Source organism: Molothrus ater, chromosome 18 (genome assembly GCF_012460135.2).
Source record: "Molothrus ater isolate BHLD 08-10-18 breed brown headed cowbird chromosome 18, BPBGC_Mater_1.1, whole genome shotgun sequence".
Taxonomy (NCBI): domain Eukaryota; kingdom Metazoa; phylum Chordata; class Aves; order Passeriformes; family Icteridae; genus Molothrus; species Molothrus ater.
The window spans coordinates 7,302,494-7,323,601 of NC_050495.2; the positions used below are offsets into that span (position 1 = coordinate 7,302,494).

The window sequence follows — 21,108 nt, forward strand, 5'->3', positions numbered from 1 at the left end:
TAAAGGCTGCAAGTTTCCTACACCATACTGCTAAAGCTGAGAGGACTTTGCTCAAGGCAGGCCCTCACCACTGCAAAGTGACAGCCAGAACTGAGCTGTGCCAACAGCAGCACCTTACACTGCACTGCTGATACCAGACCTTTCCAGTGTTTGGTACCTGCACCCAACAGGTACCAAAAACCAGCACTTTGAGTTGGAACATTTCCAGCCTTGCCATGGTTTAAGTAAAAATACAAATCCCAATTCAAAAAAGGTAACTTCATTCATGCAAGTGTTTATACACATGTAAACATTCAATTCCTCACCAAAAAAGTGATTGAGTATTTCCATAATCAATGAGGCTGCACTGATCTAATTTCTCTTTAAAAATACCTAGAGGACTTGAAGAATAAGAGTTCCTTTCTCTATATATGCTTACACTACCATAATACTGATCACACTGGCACATTTTATAATATCAAACTTTATTGCTCGAAACTAATTGTCTGAAAAATACACATGTAGTACTCAAAGACCGAACACAGAGGATTACATGATTGTGCAGAAAAAAAGCAAGCAGAGGCTCAGTGAAAATGAGGCTTTGTAGTTGTACCAATTTAGCACTGGCACCAAGCAACTGCACCCAACACAACTCGAAACAGCAACCATTGTTACCTGCTGGGGCCATAAGGATGAACTTTGCTTTGTTTTCCCATGTTCTCAGATACACATTGAAATACTGTCGCCGAAAATTTTATTTGGTTAATAACAGCATGGCTTCTTGCACTTCACATTTCTTCCCACAAAGTTAGGAGGCTATCACTTCCTGAATTCCACTCCAGAACCAAAGTACGGTTTAGTGAATTAATAAGATAATCATGATGCTTTTAAATACTTGGACGTTACAAATATTATTTGTATAAAGCCTAACAGCATCACAGGAGAATGGAAGTTTACATACAACAGTTAAGTTTATGCATAATAGTCTTTCCAAAGTTCTGAGTACCCAACTAATTCAGTTTTGTCTAATAAATATGTTTAAAAAAGCTGATGACTGGTGTTTCAGTAGGTAGCATCTGACTAGTCACAGTAAGTTTTCCGTCAGTACCATGAAGATTTGAATGCACACAAATTTAATCCTTAAAGTCAGTATATCACACTTTTGTCGAGAAGCACATAATATGCAAAGCAAAATCTGTCTAATCCCCAAAGGATGGAACAGTTCTTAAAAATACACTCCATCCCTATAAAAATACCCATCTTCCCCTGGATATAGAAGGGATAAATAACAAGTATCAGTGACAAAAGCAGCAGTTTTATGCATTCATACAATCAGATCTAAACCTTTACAGCCGATCACCTAGAAAACACACAAGAGTTACAAGACAAGTTTAGGATACATCTTGAATCACACTGTAAGTGTTCATGCAGAAGCTGAAGTTAATGCAATGGTCTATCCTCTATCACAGCAGCTCGTGCTTATGTGCAAATGCAAGACTGTTACACTCCAAACAATAGTAAACATTAAAACACAAGAATACTTCACAATGACATAACAGCAGTTACATTGTTTGTTCCAGCAGTTATTGCGCTATTTTCTGGACATCTCTCCAGTTAAAGGCTGCAGCAAGGTCTAATACCATCTTTTTACGTTTGTTTTTGTTTAGAATGCATAATATACGTTCTAGGCTTTGGTTCACAATGAAATCTCTGGATGTTTTAATTAAGGGCAATGGTCACCTTGTGATTCTGATAGTGGCAGACTGAGGTAATACAGCAATCCTCTTAAAATTAATGAAAACAAATTGGTAAGTGAGGCATCTATGGATATTCTGCAGGTGACCTGCAAATGCATTGACATTCTGATTTCAGAAAAATAAAAAGATCTACAAGGGTGATTTGTCTTTTACAGTGCCATCCAAGTACAGATTTTTCCGCTGAAAACACAAGCTGAAATAAAACCTATCTAAGAGTAATACATTTAGGCATAGAAGGTAAAAGCCCTGTCCTTATGAAAACAGAAAAGTCCCAATAAAAACAATGAAAAGAGACAAACAGCAATCGCTGCTTGTCACTACTGCACCAATATTATATACCCTTCAAAAGATGGAGATTCATTAAAGCTATACAAAAAAAAAAAAAAGCAGAGGCAGTGTTTTTTTTGTGTATTTTTTCTTTTTTTTTTAGACAGGCCACTTCTTTAAATAATAGTTTATATATTGTCTTCCAACTACCCGTATCCTGTTGTAACAGGATTACAACTCATGGAACTAAAAAGCTAAATAGAATAATAAAAAATGTGTGGATTCATATTTGCAGAGACCTCCAAGCATATCACTTAAACACAGAAACAGGTAAGACTCCATGACTTCTCCTGTTTAACCTCTAACATTATATGAACATTAGAGAACACTAGTTCGAAATATAAATTAAAATCCACGTATTTCCAAAGTAATGTGTGATGTTAAAAGGAGGTCTTACAATACTGATGCCAACATTTTTAAAATCCAGTAGGCACTAAATTCAATATAATGCAGCACTCCCTATGTAACATGGTAAATTAAAAAACAAAACCACACCAAAATCAGAATAAAAACAAAACAAAAGAAAAAAACCCCTCAAGCCCCCAGATCCCTGTCAATGTAAGTACCAGGAGCTGCAGCAGGTACAGAGAACTGACCTTTCATTCCCAACAGGAGCAGAAGGAGTGTAGAAGTGGAGCAGTGCAGCTCCTGGCTGAGTCACTGCAGCCCTGCCCCAGCTTGGCTCTCGCTCTGTTCTTTAAGACCAAACCAAGAACGGTTGCAGGAGCAGAGTTCCTGCAGTCACCCAGAGCAGCCCGTGTGAAGAACGGAACCCCCTGGAGCAGGGCTTTCACACAGCCACACCATTTCTATTGTGCTTGGCTTAACAAAGCCTCAGATGACACAGTGAGTACTGCCTGTTTGCCAGGATTGTATTTCAAGAGTAGTTGCATATTTGTGATTTTCTTATTTATGAGTATAACCGGTTATGGTCTCATTCTACTTATTACTCTATGTCATATTCCAAATCTACATTCTAATTTTCATTGCAGAAGTTACACGCTTTCTTTAAAAACTAAAAATGTAATTAAAAAAGTAAAAACAAAAACTTGTTAAAAATCTAAATTGCTGCAGTCAGACTTAAGGGTTGTGTTGATTTTTTTTCTAAAGTCCTTGCTTTTATGGTGCAAATTAATTAAGACTTAACTGATCAAGTCAGATGCAATCTGACGCCAAACAAATGAGAAATTGTTTTATTGCTGGGAAAAGGGAGTGGAAAGTCATTGGCAAAATATTATCAGACTATCAACCATCATCAGCTGCATTTTGGCTCCAAGCTTTGAAAACAGCTTTTCAAATTACAATTTTTACTTTAATCATGTAAGTGGGGCCATATTTTCCCTGTTCAACTGATCTGTAAACTAACACAGGCTCTTTTCATTGAAAATAAACCCCAGTAATTTTGAGTCTCCAACCTGTTACTCTTAACACTACCAGGTATTCTTGTTCTTTTCAAGTAATACAAAATCTGCATCCTCTAATCTCAAATAACTAAGCCTGGCAGGAGACAAGAAACAAGACAAAAAGAAACAGCATTACTGGCCTAATCCTATGGCATTAGAAACATTGCTCATCACTTTCCTGTATTTGTCACCAAAGTGTCTTATCAGTGCATATTATTATGTGCTGAAATGCAACAAAACTTTTCACAAAAATAGTTCTAGGCATGTTCATACAAGAAGATGTACATATACTTCTTTTATATATACATATATATGAATGTGTATATATATATATCAGCTTCAACCTGTACATAGATATTCTGAATTTCATACTTAAAATACATCCATTCCAAACAACATGGATGGCTTTCCAGGAGAAAGTGCTTGATTGGTTTTATCCTGTGTGAACATGCCTGTCCTCTGTGCATTTGCCCCAGTAGAGATCTTTATGATCAGTTCTTTAAACGTACATATCTCAGAGGTATTAAACAAGGAAAAAAAACCAAAGAAAAAGAAACTAGGAAAAAGTAATATTGCCCTGATGATGCAAAACGAACAATGCATAACTGAAGCAGCTTGGATTTTAAAAGTTATCTTGCATTCTGCAGCAAACAATTCTTAAATAATTGTTGAAAATCTAGTTCCTCCATTTGTGTTATTGCTCCCCACTTGCACATGTTCTCATTAAACATCAACAGTACAGAGAGGTTCACTACCAGGTTGAGCTGATTCCACTATTGTCATCTTGGGTTTCTTTCGGGTTTCCTCCTAAAAAATACAAAACAGCCCCCACCACACAGTCATAAAGAGAACAGAATCATAAAACAGTTAAAATTCTGAACCATTTTAGCCAAAGATGTCAGTTGTTGCAAGAGGCTGACTAGGGCTGATGTTAAAAATGAATGTACAGAAGTAGGTACAATCAAGTTATGAGCCACTTTAAAAGCCAGCATGACAATCTCCACAGAAGCAGACCCCAGTCAAATTTTGAAGAGCTCTCTTTACTTCAAATACTGTGTAAAATAAGCAAAAAAACCCTGATCATTGGTACACCTGACCCATGACATCCATGCAGTTTGTAAATATATCAGAATATATACTCACTCTTTCCTGTGCCAGTTTTTTCATTTCTTCCTGTAACTTGTTCAGGATGTGCAGATTTGGCTTGTTCTTTTTGGCATACTGCTGAAGTTCTATCACACTTCTGTCAGAGGTTTCCTATTCAACAGAATCAAAAAAAATTAATGTGGAGCAAAGTTTAGTCTGTTTTATTTCTATAGTTTAGTCTGTAGTTAGTTTACTTCCTTAAGTAGGAACATCTACTTCCATGAGTTAGTTAAATAGGTTCTTTAATTTTGACATGGGAGATGCAAGATTAACACAATTATTACTGTCAATGAAATCCAGGCACCTTAAAGTTTTGTTGTAACTTAATTTAGAAATCCAGAAGCAAAACTCCAGCCCCAGGGTAGGTTATACTCAGAGAAAGGCCAGCTCACCTGTTTAACCAGCTTGCTATTCTCTCTGCCATACATTCGCAAGAGAGAGCCCCAATTTTTCACGTGTGGATGCAGTAGCTGAAGGATTTTCTGAGAAGCCAATTGCTTCCCTACTCTTTTATTTTTGCCTGTAAAAGTAACCATGGAAATGTGTCAATACCAGCACATTATGTGATGATAGCCACAAATATTCACCTGAGTTAGTCACGAACTGAGACACCAGAGAAGAGCACGACAAGCACACAACAGGCTCTGAACAAGCACCCTCAGAATGGACAGCAAAGGAGAACAGAAGAGAGAAGAGGAGATTCCCACACCACACCAGTTACTGTACTTACACCAGCCTCGCACTGTGTGCTTGCCACAAGTCATGACATATTCACTCTTCTGATTTTTCCCAGGAATCACTTCAAACTTTATGGATGTGTCACCCATTCCGTGGTTTCTTAAGCACAAACACAATCAAGATCACATACTAAGTAAAACTATAAACAAGTGAAGTGGGTGCAGTTATCATCTTGGACAGTCATTGCAATGAAATAAGATCTATTAATAATAAATGTCTATGCATTAATTAACAAAGATTTTTTTACATCAGCAAATTGAGTTACATGACAAAGCAACCCTGTATGAGAGAAAATAAAATACATTTGTCCAACAACTCCATCCTGATCTCCAAAGAGGCACGAGCAGCAAATGTGAATTAAAGAGGACTCAGCATGAACTAGGTCAGCCCCCAGCACGTGTCTCTGAGGCTCAGGCAGGGTCCCTGACAAACAGCAGCAGTGGCTCCTGAGCCAACACCTCACACCACACATGGTCCCCACGCTGCAGCTTTACCTTTTAAGGCACTCATGGAGAATCTGATATGGAGACAAGAGTCCAGCTTTACTGGTGAGTTCATATACCCGTGAGTCCTCAATACTGATATGGTTAAAATACTGCAAAGGAATTGAAAAGGGTTATTGTGCTTTGTCCAAGTAAAACCCTAATACTGGCCTTAAACCTAACTTCTCCTTGGCTACATTAAACCAGTTCTGTTGCTCTGTGCTTAGCACTTTAAAAGTGGTTTTAAATCCATAATGGGTTAAAAGCAACATCATTAAAACTGTCACACTAATCAAACATTTGCAGAGAGAAATTTTAACTCCAATCTTACATTCAATATGTACATAAAAATGATAATCTTATGAATTATCATCATTTCTCCCTCAGGACAAGGTTATTTTGGCAAATTATGAAACTTTATTTACCAAAATGCTGTGGTTTACTAAAAGAGAACAGAAGAGCTATTGGCACATTTGGTATTTTATTTAAAAGAATAGAAAAAATTGTCTGCATTTTCTTAATGACCATTTCAGTAGTGCAGGGCATACAATACAGTTCTAAGTTAAAGCAAGGGTACAAACAACTCCTGTACAGGCAGGGCAGCACGGGCAGCCTGGTGCCTTGGGACATCTCAGGTGTTCAGTAAGTGACCTGTTGGTCAATAAAGAACCAGTTCTCTGCATCAGAGCGAATTTTCTGTTCTATTCCAATAGAAAAAAACAACGTAATCTCTTTGCCCTAAGTCTTGCTCTAAATGGAGGATTTTACACTTCCATTTGACTGAGAAAACAATCTTACTAATTTTCAGTAATGTTTCTGATATTAACTGTGCAACGTTTTAAAAACAAACTCAAATGATGCCAGCCAGGAAGCATGAGCTCAGTACCTCAAGTTCTTGACTGTCTTTGGGCTTCTCCTCCGAGGTCTGTTTAACAAAGTCAGGAATAAGGATTTCCAGTGTAGCTCGAGCTGCAGAAAGTGATTAAACATCTTGATTAGGTTTATTTTAAACAAAAACATCTCACCTAAAAATTGTCAGGCATTTTCTTCTGGTAAGTAATTTATTCTTTACACTTTTCAAGGGAAAAAAATTTACTAGTTCAGCTTGATAACTAATTAAAATAAGAAGAAACTACTTTTTAAAAGTGCCTACAAAAGGAAAAATATTCTAGTCTCATTTTAGAGGTGACATAGAACCTTTAAGACCAAAAATTAAGAGTTATTATCACCCCCTAGCTCTTACAGCCAAACCCCAGTACTGAATCACTATGGCCCCTGGAACCCCAGAATGGTACAAAAAAGCAAACAGAAACTATTCAGCAGTTACTACTGAGAAAGAAAAATAAGTTACCAGCTTTATTCTTGGCAAGTTTTTTGCTGCTGGCAGTTCCTGCCCCATAGGTTACTCCATCAATAATCACTGAGGCTCCAAAAGGTTCACTTGGGTTCTCTGGAAATGGAGGAGGAAAGTAAAGAAAGCTTTTTGGAACTCCTGACATACATGAAATATCACCACTATCAAGATTTGTTTTCTTCATTTCAGCTTCAAGAGGGATGAACATGGTTTATTCTTCATGAAGACTGAAAAACTGTTTAACTAACAGAGTTTTCCATTAACAGACTTACCACCATATACTTCAATCTTCCAAATAAAGAACTTAAAATATTTGAAGAGACCACTGGTAATCTGCCACTTAAATACTTAAATACTAATTCCAAATTTTTTGCATCATGGTGTGAATACAACAGCTACACACTCTGATACAGAAATTTCAGTTGTATTATATACTGCATATACAGGAATAGCATAATTCTGAATATTTATAAGGTACCTTCAAAAAAAACCCAAATAAAAAGGAAAAGCAAGAATTAATGGAACATACATTATACCGCTTAGGGAGAAATACCCCAATATTAACCTGATTCCAGTTCTGTTTTTCATCTACACAACATCTTTGGATTCTTGATTAAACATCAAGACCGGGATAGAGTTGTTGAAGGAAACAGACTTACCACATTCAAAGAAATTGTAAACAGGGCGAACCTTTAGGACTCGTTGCATATATTCATGCAAGATGCAAACTTCAGACTTCCCATTGGGATTAATGACAAACTCTGCAAAAAAGACAGGAAGAAGGGAAGAAGCTCATTAGTTCCAGTCTTTGAAAGATAATTTGTTACAAAGAAATCAATACTGAGCAACACTCAGCAGTAACAAGAGCTGAAGGTAGTCATTACTTACCAGGACTGTAACCTTAAATAAAAATATCTTTGTTTAGAAATTAGTCTTTAGAATAGAAAGTATATTTTGACAATATTTTTCCTTTCCTGTGTAATATACGATGGGCAAAATACTGGATCAGGAATTAAGGGGACTCATTACAGGATTTTTTTTATTTTCAGTCAAGCTTAGAGCTGAATTAGGCTTCAACACAGCGTGTGTGACCTGGAGCCAGAGCAGCTCACCTTTCTTGATGGGTGCATCCTGCACAGAGAGGGTGATGAGTTTCTGGTTGGCCGGCAGGATGGGCCGCTCGGACTCGGCCTGCTTGCGCTTCATCTCCCGGTTGAACTGGCGCCGCTCGGCCCAGGTGCGGAACTTCTTCACAGTCACTTGCTCAAAGTCAAAACGCTTCTCCAGGTAGCGTCTGAAATCCTCCAGATCTGAGAAACACCACCAAGTCACTCTCTCTGCTTCACCACTGAACAAGCACTAAGTTCTCTATTTCCACTGTTGTAAACAAGCTGTAATTATTTTCTTAGACTTGGAGCAAAAGGTTAAGATGCAGTTTTAGACTAATAGAAGTCATTTTAAGTTCTCCTATTATATTAAATGCAAAATGTTAGTGCAAACCAGACAAAAAATAAAACAAAACAGCATTTTATTCTGTCACTTGATGATTTTCCTAATCCCTAACCAGCATTAATACCCAACACAATTTGCAACAAAACACCAGTAACTGGTCTGCTTGAACATCCAATCACCTTCCCTTTACCTAAAGCAAGGTACACAGTGAGCACAGCAGTTGTGCTTTCAGCCTCAGTTCCCGAAGCCAAACCCAACTGCTGCTGCCTGCCTACTATGTAGTGTACCATTAAACACTGTACAGTGATGTTCCATGAACTCCATGGGTGTTTGCAGCCTCTATGCAGAATTTAACACATTAAATTCACATACAGAGTACTAAAACACTGCTCCCTTTCAGTACAGCTGCTTCTCTCCTTTATAGGATAGTCTGCAAATATAATCAGCAAAAATAAAGAGTAGCATCCACAGATGTAAACAAACAAAAGCAAGCTGTTGGTATTGTTTCCTTCCACAAGGAACTCCAAATGCAAGTCACACTTATACTCCATCACTCAGTATCTTTTTCAGTAATACACAACAGATCCTATTTAAAGAGAGAGATAGACAGGTGAACTTCATGTGGAAAAGTAAGTGCTTCCTGGCTTGAATTTTGCAGCTAAATATTGATAATTTGGGGGTTTTATTACATGTTTTGGCATGGTTTTTGGACTGGACACAATACACACAATGACAAGTTTTATGTCTGAGCACTACAAAGACAAATGGCAGCCTGTGACCCATACCAATACTATGAGCAGCAGCAATGGATGGGATTCTTGGGTATGCAGATGTGATAAGATTTGATAAATTCACACATGAGCTTCCTCTTCAAGTTCCTCTCCATTGGGTGGTGATTTTGGCATAATTTCTTTGGACAACTTTTTGTGTAGAGGCTATCAGATTTGTATAAATAAAATAATGAAGCATCACACCCCTCTGTATGAGTGCAATTATATTTGCATGACTTAAGTCTGCTAGACTTGTGCAAATACAGAAATACACTTTAACTACACCATTTCTCTTAAGAGCTCATCCTGAAAACAGATATAACTCAGCCAATACAGAGTGCTTCCTACTTGAGGAAGTCACACAAACACATTTGACAAAAGCAAATGAACACACTGACATAACTGATTCTTATGTTGAGATAAAGTCTACAGGACTAAACTACCAAAATATTCACTTTTTCTGTGTAAAACCTTTCCATGTGGACTCTTAGGGTTTCAGGAAAGATTATAATTCAGCAGCCAAGTCTGGAATAAAACTTTTCAAATGCCATTACCCCAACTCAAGTCAAGAAAAGACTACTTCCCATACATACCTACAGATTCATCTTTACATACTTCAACTTTGGCCTTAACTTGTCCCAAAGCTCCTTGTGCTGCATCTCCCCCAGAGGGATCTTTGTCATCTAAAGGCCCAGAATCAGCAGCAGTGGAATCTGGTTCTTCTGTTTGGCAGTCCAGTTCTGAGGATTTATCTAGATGCTTTACAGGTGATACTTCTCCATTTGGGGTTATGTCATTGTTTTGTTCCCTTTCCTCATTTTCCTTCATTTTTTTGTAATGAAAGCAGGGAATGCTACTAAGGGGAGGATCATGTTTCTGCAAATATAAATAATACAGAAGGTTTCAGTATCTCAAAGTCACCAAAAGCAAAACTCAAACCCAAAAGATGCAAGCAAGATGGAAGCTATTTGTATTCAGTCTAGGCTCAAGCTCCTCTTGGGTCAGTGAAGTCATTCTAACTCAAGAGCTGAGCAGGGCCACTCCTGGGGGACCTTCACACTGGGTGACGCTGACACAGTCCTGCTGCTTTGGCTCCACTACAATCTGTCATGCAAATACTGCATGCTTTCATAAAATCCACTGAGCTTTCCCGAGGCATGGGCCCACGGCATTAAATCCAATTTCTGCAGATTCCTTGGCTGCAAGAATGTCATATCCTTACTTCTGTAAACGTGGACCATAAGCCACAGGTCAGGCTAATTTATAGCTACAAATAAATGATCCCTAGATATATGTCATAGTGCAATAAACCCCCAATTCTGCAGCCACACTAGGAAAGTGAAGGCATCAAACAAGATAATCTCATTCACTTTAACTGTCCAAACAGTAAAGCAAAGCACCTAAGAAAAATTGTATCAGATTTCCAAACACAAAATACTTTATTTTTCAAGGATCTTAATTCAAACACTGAAAACAAACCTGTCAAAGCACAAAAATATTCAATGGCTTTCAGGAATATATCTAATTTTTTAAATCTTAGTTAAGTATTTAAAAAATTGACAGCTCTCACCCTTATGCTTCCTGTTCCCAAAAAATAAGGTCTAGACCAGGTAACAACTCTAGATTCTCTGTGCAGATATACAGGAATGCCTGAATTATGGAATGTCATGATCCATCCATCTGGCAAAGGCTCTGTAGGAGGGCGGCCACGACCTTTAAAGCAAATAATGGCTTTAAACTTGGATAGACTGCTTAGAAGAATAGAAATAAAATCCAGGTTTTTATTTATTGCTTTTTCTGTCCCAAAGCATAAAAAGGCACTGAAACAAGATTAATAATGTTTTGTAGAGAGACATTGTTTTAATAACAAGGTATATGCCTCTAACCCAGACTAAATCCTGCAAAATTACAGATTCCACGATGTTCTCAACTAAAGGCAATAGCAGCAATAATTTTTATATAGACTGATTTGTTTGTTTCATCACTGAATTCTCTTTTCTTTAGTCTTTTTATACTTACCACAAGCACACTGGAAAGTATTTACTGGAAAAGTCATAGTTGCTTCAGAAACAACTTCATTTTCCATTATTCCTGGCACTCAGGAATAAATTTGCATCGAAATACCACCAGTTCCACAGACCCAAAGTGCCAGCAAAGGGCTCATCACTAAGCCAAGGTCTCATGTCTCTCTAAATCACAAATCAGAGACTATTTGTCTTTGCTGGAAGTTTCCAGGCAATCCTCTGTTACTATACAATTTTGAAGCAAAAAGTGATTTGGTTTTTTATTTCAGAATACACTGAAGCTGTAAAGTACCTGTAAAATAGTACTTCTCTAGTACATGTTTAAGTTTTAGTTCTAATTCAGAATATTTTCCATTGCATTTTTCTGGACAGGGTTTGTGTTCTCAGATTTTCTTTATTAGCAGTTTCTAACACAATGAAATTGGATAAATGTAGGCCACTGACTTTTCAAGTTATTATATTTAACCTAGATTGCATTCCTGGAGACCTCACATGGGGCAAGTTTCACCAGCAGAGGTTGTGTAACTGAAGCAGGAAAAAGGCCAGAATGTCCAGAGACAAAAGCCCCAGATCACCCTTGTTCACCTCACTATTTTACACAAATCCACAGACTAAAACATATTCTTATTACATACAATAGATCAAAAGCAAAAGTCAAATTCACCGTTTAAGAACGTGAAAAATCATATCCCACAATAAGAAGCCTCCCAACAATAAAATTCTCCAACACATCAACAATTTCACACAAACTGCTGTCTCACACTCTGCTTGTGGGTAAACTTTTGTTCTACAGACACAAGCCATGAACAGGACCCACAGTTATTTATTAAATGCACATGAACTTACTCTTCAGCACAGTTTTAATTTTGGTCATCATTGGCTGCACACTTGTCTCTCCATCAGACTGGTGATCACTTTCACCACCGTATTTCTCATTATCCAGTCTCCTGGTTTTGGGTGCTCGAAGACCCTCTTCCAGCAGAGCATCCACATCATTATCAAAGTCATCCTGAAAGAGACTTCATCAGACACTGTCCTTCTGGGCCTACCAACCTCCCTTTTCCCTTGCAAAGAGAAAGCAGACATTTTTAATATGCACTTCCACACAGACAGAAACTAGAAATTTCCAGTGATTCCAGTAAAAAGACTGAAAAATAAGAAAATAAGTTTGTGATGATAAAATGAACTGCAATTGTGTGAGAAGACTTTTAAAGGCTGTTTTTACAGAAAACTATAGCAGCTGCAACACAACTCAGAAGTTTGACTAAAATAGTTTACAGTTTCTCAGCCAAAGGTCCGTCTCTAAAAATTCTGTGGTTTTGACTCATGTACTACACACTTCTAGAAGAGCTTATTCCTTGCATATTTTTTCCTAGCCACTTGGAAACCTCTTACCCAGCAAAGACCTGTGGATTTACTTACCTCATAGGAGAAATTCAAGGTTTCTTCATCCACTTTATCTCTTTGAACGATTGCTTTAGATGTGAACCCTCCTCCTTCTTCATCTATTTCCATCAAATTGTCGGTAAAGTCTTCTAGCTCATCCAGAACTGCAAATTCCACTCTCTTTTCCTGATCAATATCATTTTCATCATCCTTCTTGTCATCACTTTCACCCCCTATCCCTGCAGCTTTACCATTACTACCACCGAAAGGACACACATGCAAATCCCCATTGACATTATTAATACCAAACTCCGTATCTGCCTTATAATCCTGCTCAACTCCAGTGTACAGAACTTTCCTATCTTTGCTTTTGCAGCTTTCTGTAAAGCTAACACTAATCTTCACATCCTTCAGTAACTTAAGATCTGGGGTGAACTTTCGAACTGACGGTGCGTGACGAGCAGTTCTGGGGCTTTGGTCGCTACTGTTGGGGTCTATGAGAAGACGACTTTTGTAGCAGGCAGATCCCTTTGTGAGCAGCTGCTGTGTTCTGCAGAGACTGTGCGTGTCCCCAGCAGGGGTTTCTGACTGTCCATCACCACCAGAGCCAACGTCCATTACCTCTGCGTCACTGGACGTTTGCAGGGGAGGCGGTGGAGGCTGTTCGTTGGGCGGCAGAGGTGGCCGACAAGGGACATTCTCCACATTCATTTCTCTTGCAGGTTCTTTAGGGAGGGGTGGTACATTTTCATAGTTCTCCATTTTTAAAACTACTTTTTTTAAAAAAAACAATGCTTTAATCAATGTTTATCCCTATATTCCTAACATGCATAAGTCCATCAGGATTGGTTTATCATGTCCTATTCAATATGCAACACTGATGATTCAGTTAAGCTGACTACATTGTTCTTTTCATTAATGTAGACAGCTTTCAGAATCACTGTCTCAATTATTGGAAATCACAATGCATTCAGCTTAAATAGCTGAAGACTAAGAGTGCATCTTCACTGGACAAGCTTGTCTCCTTTTCTTCTTTCAACCTACAAGAGGAAACAAAAGAAAACAAAACAAATTGTCAGAGGAAGGAAATGGAAATGGTATCCCAAGCAGAAAGAACACCTGTCACTCTTCTAGCATAAATTTCAAGTAGAAGAGTGACACTTTTACAGTGAGAAAAGCAGGGTACCCAGATACCATCTTGAATGAGGCCAAAACTAGAGTGGTTTTATTGCTCAAGCTGTACACCAGCACAAGAATTGACTAACACAGTTGCCTTTATGATTAGTTGATTATCTCTGCTTGGTTAGCAGGCAGGGCATTAAGCATGACAGACTAAAAACTGCATTTTGGGGAAATTCTCCCACAATCTGAAACAAGCTGGTATTCAAGCCATACTTACCCACACAGCAGAAAGGATAACTAGCTTACAGTTTAAGACAATCTGCAAAACCAACAAGATTTTAAAGACTATGGTCATGGCTTTTCAAAATTTAAGTTATCAGCTACTTCTGAAATCTCACAATTTACTAAAATATCACAGAAAATTACTCTCTAGATAACCAGATATTAGACATTTGATCTTGTATTTTGTACTATTATGGAACTACTTATTCGTTATGTCCAAGGAATTCAGGTTCAGATACACAGCATTAAAGTTCAAATTAATTTTGGAAGCTATTTAGAAGCCAATGTTTTAGGAAATTTAACCTGGAAAAAGTATTCAATTCCTCTAGGAAATTTTGCAGGGCATGGGGAGTGTTTGTTTAAGGCTTATTTTTCACATTAGGTGGTTCTTTCTACCATGTCTATGATGGCTTCTTCAATTATACTTTTGTCATCTCTGCAGGACCATGAGCACCTGGGGACAAGAAGGATCATTTCTTACCTGCTTATTTTGGTTTCTCCAAGTTCCTCCATGCCAGCCCAAACTGGGTTTAGATCTTCCTACAAGCTAGAAATGAAGCACTGCCACTCTGCCCCAGGCAGACAGCTGCATAAATCTGTTTAAGGTACTCCCAGCTAGCAGAGTCTTCCCAAGTATTTTGGAAAGACGAGCTCCAAGATCTCTCATGTGTGACATGGAAGGCAACAGGGCAGAAGGTCTGGGTTGTCATGAGGGACTTAGAGAAACCAAGGGTAATTCTCTCATGTCTCTTTATGCCAGCCCAGGCAGAACAAACCAACAGCAATAGCCAAACACCAACTGGGGCAAGGCACAAAGCTGGGAATCAGAAGTTGTAATGGGATCAATTAAAATTCAGCAATATACAGAAGTTACCTACCTGGAAGCTGGAAGAAAGCATAATATAGAGCAAACTCTAATATGGCAACAAAGCAAGTTTTGCTGGGGCAGCAGAGGAATTCATACTTTGTGGTGTTTTTTTGATGTGTGTAGGGTTTTTTAAACCTTCTCAAAATTGTGACACATCCAACACGCTGAGTTTGACATACACTATGTAATTGCTAAGGAAAAAAAGTGGTAAGAACTCTAAAATAATCCCATCTTCTCTGATACCAACACATTCATTCTCAGATTGGTAAATGGCTCATTCACCAGTAAGACAATTCCACATATCTAATTCCATTCTATCCTACAAGATTATCTCAATACAATGACCAATTCCTTCATCTTCCAACAGGTTCTGGAATGTATAATGTAGAGAACACCCCTAGATAAATTTGTCTATAAATTTCCTCACCTTCAGATTTAAAAAGTAAAAAAAAAAAAAAGTGAATGACAAATTATTAAATTCTTCACAGTAAATCATCAGTGTCTTAATTCTGAACAAAAGAATCCAAAGTCACAGCATGAGTTCAGTAACTCCTGGAAACTAAATGCCTAAGTCATCTAATTTTTCCATCTTAAAGAGTCTTTAGAAGACTCTTGAAAAGAGCAAGCAGAATTCCCACAGAAATGGAATACTGAAGTCAGCATTCTACAATTTCAAAGAGCAAAACCTTCCCTTGTGTTCAAGGAGCTCCCAGGTCCAACAAGAAAGATTTCTCTTTGACAAGGCTAAGACATGATGGTGAATGCCACTTCCAGACCCCGATACACGTCCTGTTCCTATGCTGAAGTCTTTTAGCCATACCAATGTCAAAACAGAACTTAACCTTTACCTGCCCAGCTTGGGTAGTTCACTGACACAGCACCTCTGCTCTTTGCAGGAAAGATGCCTTGTTATTCTATTCAAGCACTGGTAACAATTCTGTTCTTGTTGTCTCCCTTTCTTGCTGGCTGTGAAACCATGAATGGCTGAATGATGAACAGCAAATCACAGCCAGGGTTGCCTGCTCCTCAGCACACACTGGGTCAGGAAGTACTACACCAAGATGGGTTCAAATGAGCTTCTTCCACTTCCAGCCACGAACCTGCCACATCCCTAGGGTAAGGTAACAGTCTGGTAGTGATGCCAAAAAGATTTTTGCCTTTTATAAGTTTTTCATATATTTGCAGCTCTCTAGACTACTACTATATAGTTATATAGCTCCTTAATTAACTCTGGTACTTTTCCTACCCTTTCCCTTAGATTTTAGAACAATAAGCTGACCTTCTAAACACATTCCTGGAATATTGTTTAGTCTTATTCTAAGTAGGGGACCTACAATAAGACATAATAAGAAGCAGGCAGAGAACCCTTGGACCAACCCCAAGGGGCTGACCCAGGGATGGGTTACTGTGGCAACTGAACCTCCTGGATGTACCTGTTATAGCCTAATTAATTAACCCTGTAATAGCAGAAATCTGGTGCCAGGTGTGCCCATCATGACCAGACACCTGAAAGCTTCCAAAGAAAGGTCTGTTTGTTACTATTCTAACACTAAAAAACAAGGGGTTTTTCTCTCCTTTGATTATAGGTAACAGTAGCTGTACAGTTCCAGTGGACTACAATACCTGCCTAGAAGCACAAAAAGCAAGGCAGAAGCAGTGGAACTCAGCTCCAATTCCCATCTACTTCCCTGCCAGCTGACATTACAATATGCCCTTTCTATCAGGGCTGGGAAAAAAACCCAAACAAACAAAACAAAGCAACAAAACCACTGAGCTACCAGGTATTGAAAAGACAAAAGGGAGAAAAGGCAAAATGAGTTACATGAGCTTGTAGGTTACAAACAGCCAAAGGGGCCTCAGACAAGGGAACATAAGAGCCACACACAAAAAGCTCAGCAAACCAAGTTACAGCGTAACATAAGTCAGTTTCCTATTGTCACCCTTCATTGAATTGCCCTGAAATAACATTTAATTCTCCAAGGCTCCACCGAGTTCCATAACAGTTTCCATAAGGATTCCTTCCAAAGTGACAGAACACCACTGGCAGCTGCACCAGGCAGTACAAACACAGCTCATGTTCTGCACATCACCAGCACGTGGAATGTCCACATTTTTAACTGCTTACTCTTATTTTAGCCGATAATTTTAAAAAGTTTCATGTCACAAAGTAAACTAAACAATGCAGATATGGGGGGGGGGGGGGGGGGCATATAAATGTAACATAGCAAACTGCATAGGTCCCAGAGAAAGCAGAGTAATCTAAGCCTGGTTGTCTTACAGATGTCCTTTAAATGCAGAAACCAAAAAAACCCCAACTTTGTTTAGCAAGTATCACTGCCCATCCCCACAGTCAGACAGAAAAGGGATGGGAGAGAAATACACAGAGCAAAGGGTATCCTTTTTCAAGGCAGAAAAAACCCAGAGTGTTAAAATTTGGAACCATCATCGGCCAAACCCAAAGAAAAATTCCTTTCAGTTACAGCAGGTCAGCAGTCTAGAAATGAACTTATTAAAGAACATATTTTCTTTACAAATACACGTACCTGCAGCAGTGAACAGCATACCACAGATTCTCTCTTCAAAAAGTCACTTTTGAAAAGAAACTGTGCCAGAGACTGCTTACTTCACATTCAGTGGACCCCAAAAGGCTCAGAGCAAATTGTCCTTATTTGCTAACCAAATACAAAGTCCTCCTCATCCTTCAGCCACAAATGGCAACTCAGGTGCTGATCCATTAACCCATGCCAAAGTAATTCCCCACTCACAGTCATCTACCTTCATTATACCTACCGTGTCTTTTCAACACGTACAATTCTAGAAATAAGTTAATCCTATTTGTTACCACAGCTAAAAAAAAAAACCACCCAGAAACCCAAAACAAAACCTGAAGAGACTGGATTTATTTTCTTTAAACCAGAACAGAAAGTACCAAAAGAAAATATCCTTTAAGATAATACTGCATGTAAGAACTCAGCTCTTCTCATTATCAGCTTTAGTGTAGAAAGATTCTGAACGAAACAACCACTTTGTGTAAGTCAGTCACCAAGGCCAGTTAAGAAAATGCAGCAAGAGCCCAACAATAACATTATCAGTGACAAATACAGACAAGGCTCAAGAACTTCTCTAGTTCTTAACACTTCATTCCATTTCAGAACGAACATAGTACATCATTTTGGAAAGCCATCCTCAGAAATGGCAAAACAACAGTTGCTTTTAGAGCCTGAGCAGTTTTCTGGCAAGGTTTAGATGGCTTGATTAATTATGTAAGACAACAAATTGATTTACAGAAGGCGAAAATCAGAGCCTAGGAGAGAGAAAATATACTCTTCCTTTCCCATCATATGTAAGCTTCTTACTTGAAAAGAAAAACAACAGACACAAGCAACCAAAATCCCTTCTCTTTCTCTAAAAAAGCAAAACAATCCTGATAATGAAAAGGAGCTGCCTAGCAACCCAACTTCTCATCCAGAATTAAAAACAGGAGCCCCCAAGTTTAATTACCCAAACAGAACAACCTCTCAAATCACAAAACAAAAGATCTAATTCCAAGACCCTTAACTCGCAACCTAACGGAATAAAGAAATTAAATGTGTTCACCCAAGTTCAGTTTATGGTCGAGCAACGCCTGGATATCCAGGTCTCAGCGGGCAAACAAACTTTGCAGACAAACCCGAAGCCTAAGGAAAGGAGGTAAAAAAGAACGAACTGTCTCCAACGAAAAAAAAAAAAAAAAAAGATGAAGAAAGCTGCGAGAATTAACCTTTCAGAGGCTGAAGGAGATAATTTGCTATTAACAGAAACAACACGTTAAGAAGAATCCTGAGAGTTATAGAGACATCACGTTACCTTCAATGGACCAGAACTGAACAAGTCCCTGTGTGCCCTCACACACGCTGGAGCCTTTTCTTCCCGACCGTGCTGCGGGGCCGAGCCCCGCTCCGGGCCCCGTACAAGCCCCCCGGGCCTCCCCTCCCCAGACACACCCGGAGCGGAGGCACGGCCGCAGCCGCTGCTCCCCATCACCCCCGAGCAGGGGGGGCCGAGGGCACAGACACGGCCTTTCCTTCCCGAACACAATCCCGAGGTGGCTGGGGGTAGGAGGGAAACGAAAAAAAAAGTCCCCCAAAACACAAAACAACCAAAGAAAAATCTTGAACAAAACAAAACCCCAGCTCTGAGCAGAGGCCGCTCAGGCCGGGCGCAGGTGAAGCGCCGCACGGCAATACCGGCCGGGCAGGGCGGCGCCTCCCGCGCTGGGATGTCGGTGCTCGGGGAGAGGCTCCGCTGGGCTCCGCGCCCGGGGGCCGCTCCGGGCAGGCGGCAGGAGCGCGGCGGGCCCGCTGGCGCTGCGGCCTGTGCGGCGGAGGAGTTGGTGCCCGCGCAGGCCCGCCCTGCCCGTCACCCCGCGGGGCCCGCACCCACCTGGGCCATGCCCGGCGGCCCCGTCGCTCCTGTGCCGGGGCTGCGGGTGAGGGCGAGTCCAGCCGCCTCACGATCGCCGTCCCACACTCCGCGCTGCCGCCATCTTTAAACGCCTGCGCTGGGCCCCTCCGCTGCCCGCGGGCGGGACCCCGCGCGCGCCGAGCCAATGGCGTGCGCAGCGTCCGCGGTCACCGATTTGAAATCCCAGCTGCTATTGGTCCGTCCCCGTGCCTGTCACCGCGTTCCGCCAATAGAAACGCGAGATACGCCCGCCCTTACGGGCCCGGGCCATGGCGGGGCGGGCGGATCCTTTGTGTGGCGCGGACACCGCTCGGGCCTTTTCGCCCTATACGGACCCGCTACAAAAAAAAAGCCCCTTTTCCCTGCAAACGCTGTTTTGTATCTTTAAGCAGCAAAACTACTGCATTACTACAAGACTGATTTACTTAAAAAGGATAAATCAAAGTAGGGCCATTTCTGCTGGTCTCTGTACCAAGCAGCTCACAGAACAAGTCCCAAAGCTGACTGCTGTGTTTAGACAGGATTAGTAAATAATTATTGAAAATACCTTACATAATTTATATAAAATTACTTCCAAAGTGTTAACATTTGCTGTCCTAATTTCCTCTATTATTTTATAATTTGTGAGCAATACAGAGCTTTTGTTGATACACTTATTTATACGGTTACTTCTTTTGTTCTTCACTGGTTTGAAATCAACATAAGACACAAAATATTATGATAATGCATCCTGGTTTCGTCACCAAGAGTATGTTTGTGCTTGTTTATGTGTGACTTCAGGACATGAGAATCTTCCAGTATTTCACTGATCTCATGTCTTTGAGGTCCCTAAATACTGCTATGAAACATAATTTTTAATAAAACTTGAAAAACTTACTCGGAAGACTGCTGTTAGGTCTTTCCATCTTTGTGTTTGTCTCACTGCACCAACACATGTAATGACAGGGTGATAATTTGGACATAACATCATGGTACTGTGTCAACACAAAGATCAGGTTACCAAAACTGCTTTAAATCACTGCAAGCTGCCCTCAAAAACTGAACAGTTTCCACTAAAAGCAGTTTCTAATTTTTAATTCTTCACAACAGGCTTCTGCGCTCAAGCCGTTATTTTAGTGATTTTTAAATTACGACTGCTTTTATTAATGCTAAAACAAACCACTTCAGAATGTGCATTTAATAAACACCCACGGTTTGCAAAACAGCCACTCACGTCACACTTTAACTGTCAAAGCTGAGGAAAAAGATCTCACAATTAAGTAAACAGCTGGAGTTGATGCTGGCATTTGCTGTGTCAGGTGACCTCAAATTGCTAACACTGGGATAGAAGATTGTCCCTCTCAAAGGGACTGTAAAAATACAAATATTGTGACACACTGGCATCCCATTTATGTGACTGTATAAATGAACTACTGCAGTAAGAAATCACATATTTCAGAAAACAGGTTAAATTTTTTATATGTACATGAACAGCAGTGCTTCAGTGAGGATCAGATGAGGCTCACACACAGATTTTTGCATTGAGTTGGAGAATCAAAATGCCTGCAGTGCTTACAAAATGAAAACAAAACAGTT

General features: G+C 39.7%; 1 protein-coding gene across 1 annotated transcript; it reads right to left on the reverse strand.

The window, feature by feature from the left end:
* Positions 1 to 447: 447 nt before the first annotated feature.
* Positions 448 to 19,620, reverse strand: DGCR8 (DGCR8 microprocessor complex subunit). The gene is made up of 14 exons (XM_036393202.1): positions 19,513 to 19,620; positions 12,855 to 13,858; positions 12,279 to 12,441; positions 10,979 to 11,121; positions 10,002 to 10,284; positions 8,299 to 8,496; positions 7,846 to 7,947; positions 7,184 to 7,282; positions 6,719 to 6,801; positions 5,845 to 5,945; positions 5,343 to 5,449; positions 5,005 to 5,132; positions 4,610 to 4,723; positions 448 to 4,273 (listed from the first exon to the last, which is right to left on the reverse strand). The coding sequence occupies exons 2-14, from the start codon at positions 13,578 to 13,580 to the stop codon at positions 4,190 to 4,192; spliced, it is 2,331 nt and encodes a 776-aa protein (XP_036249095.1). The 5' UTR covers positions 13,581 to 13,858; positions 19,513 to 19,620; the 3' UTR covers positions 448 to 4,189.
* Positions 19,621 to 21,108: the final 1,488 nt, after the last annotated feature.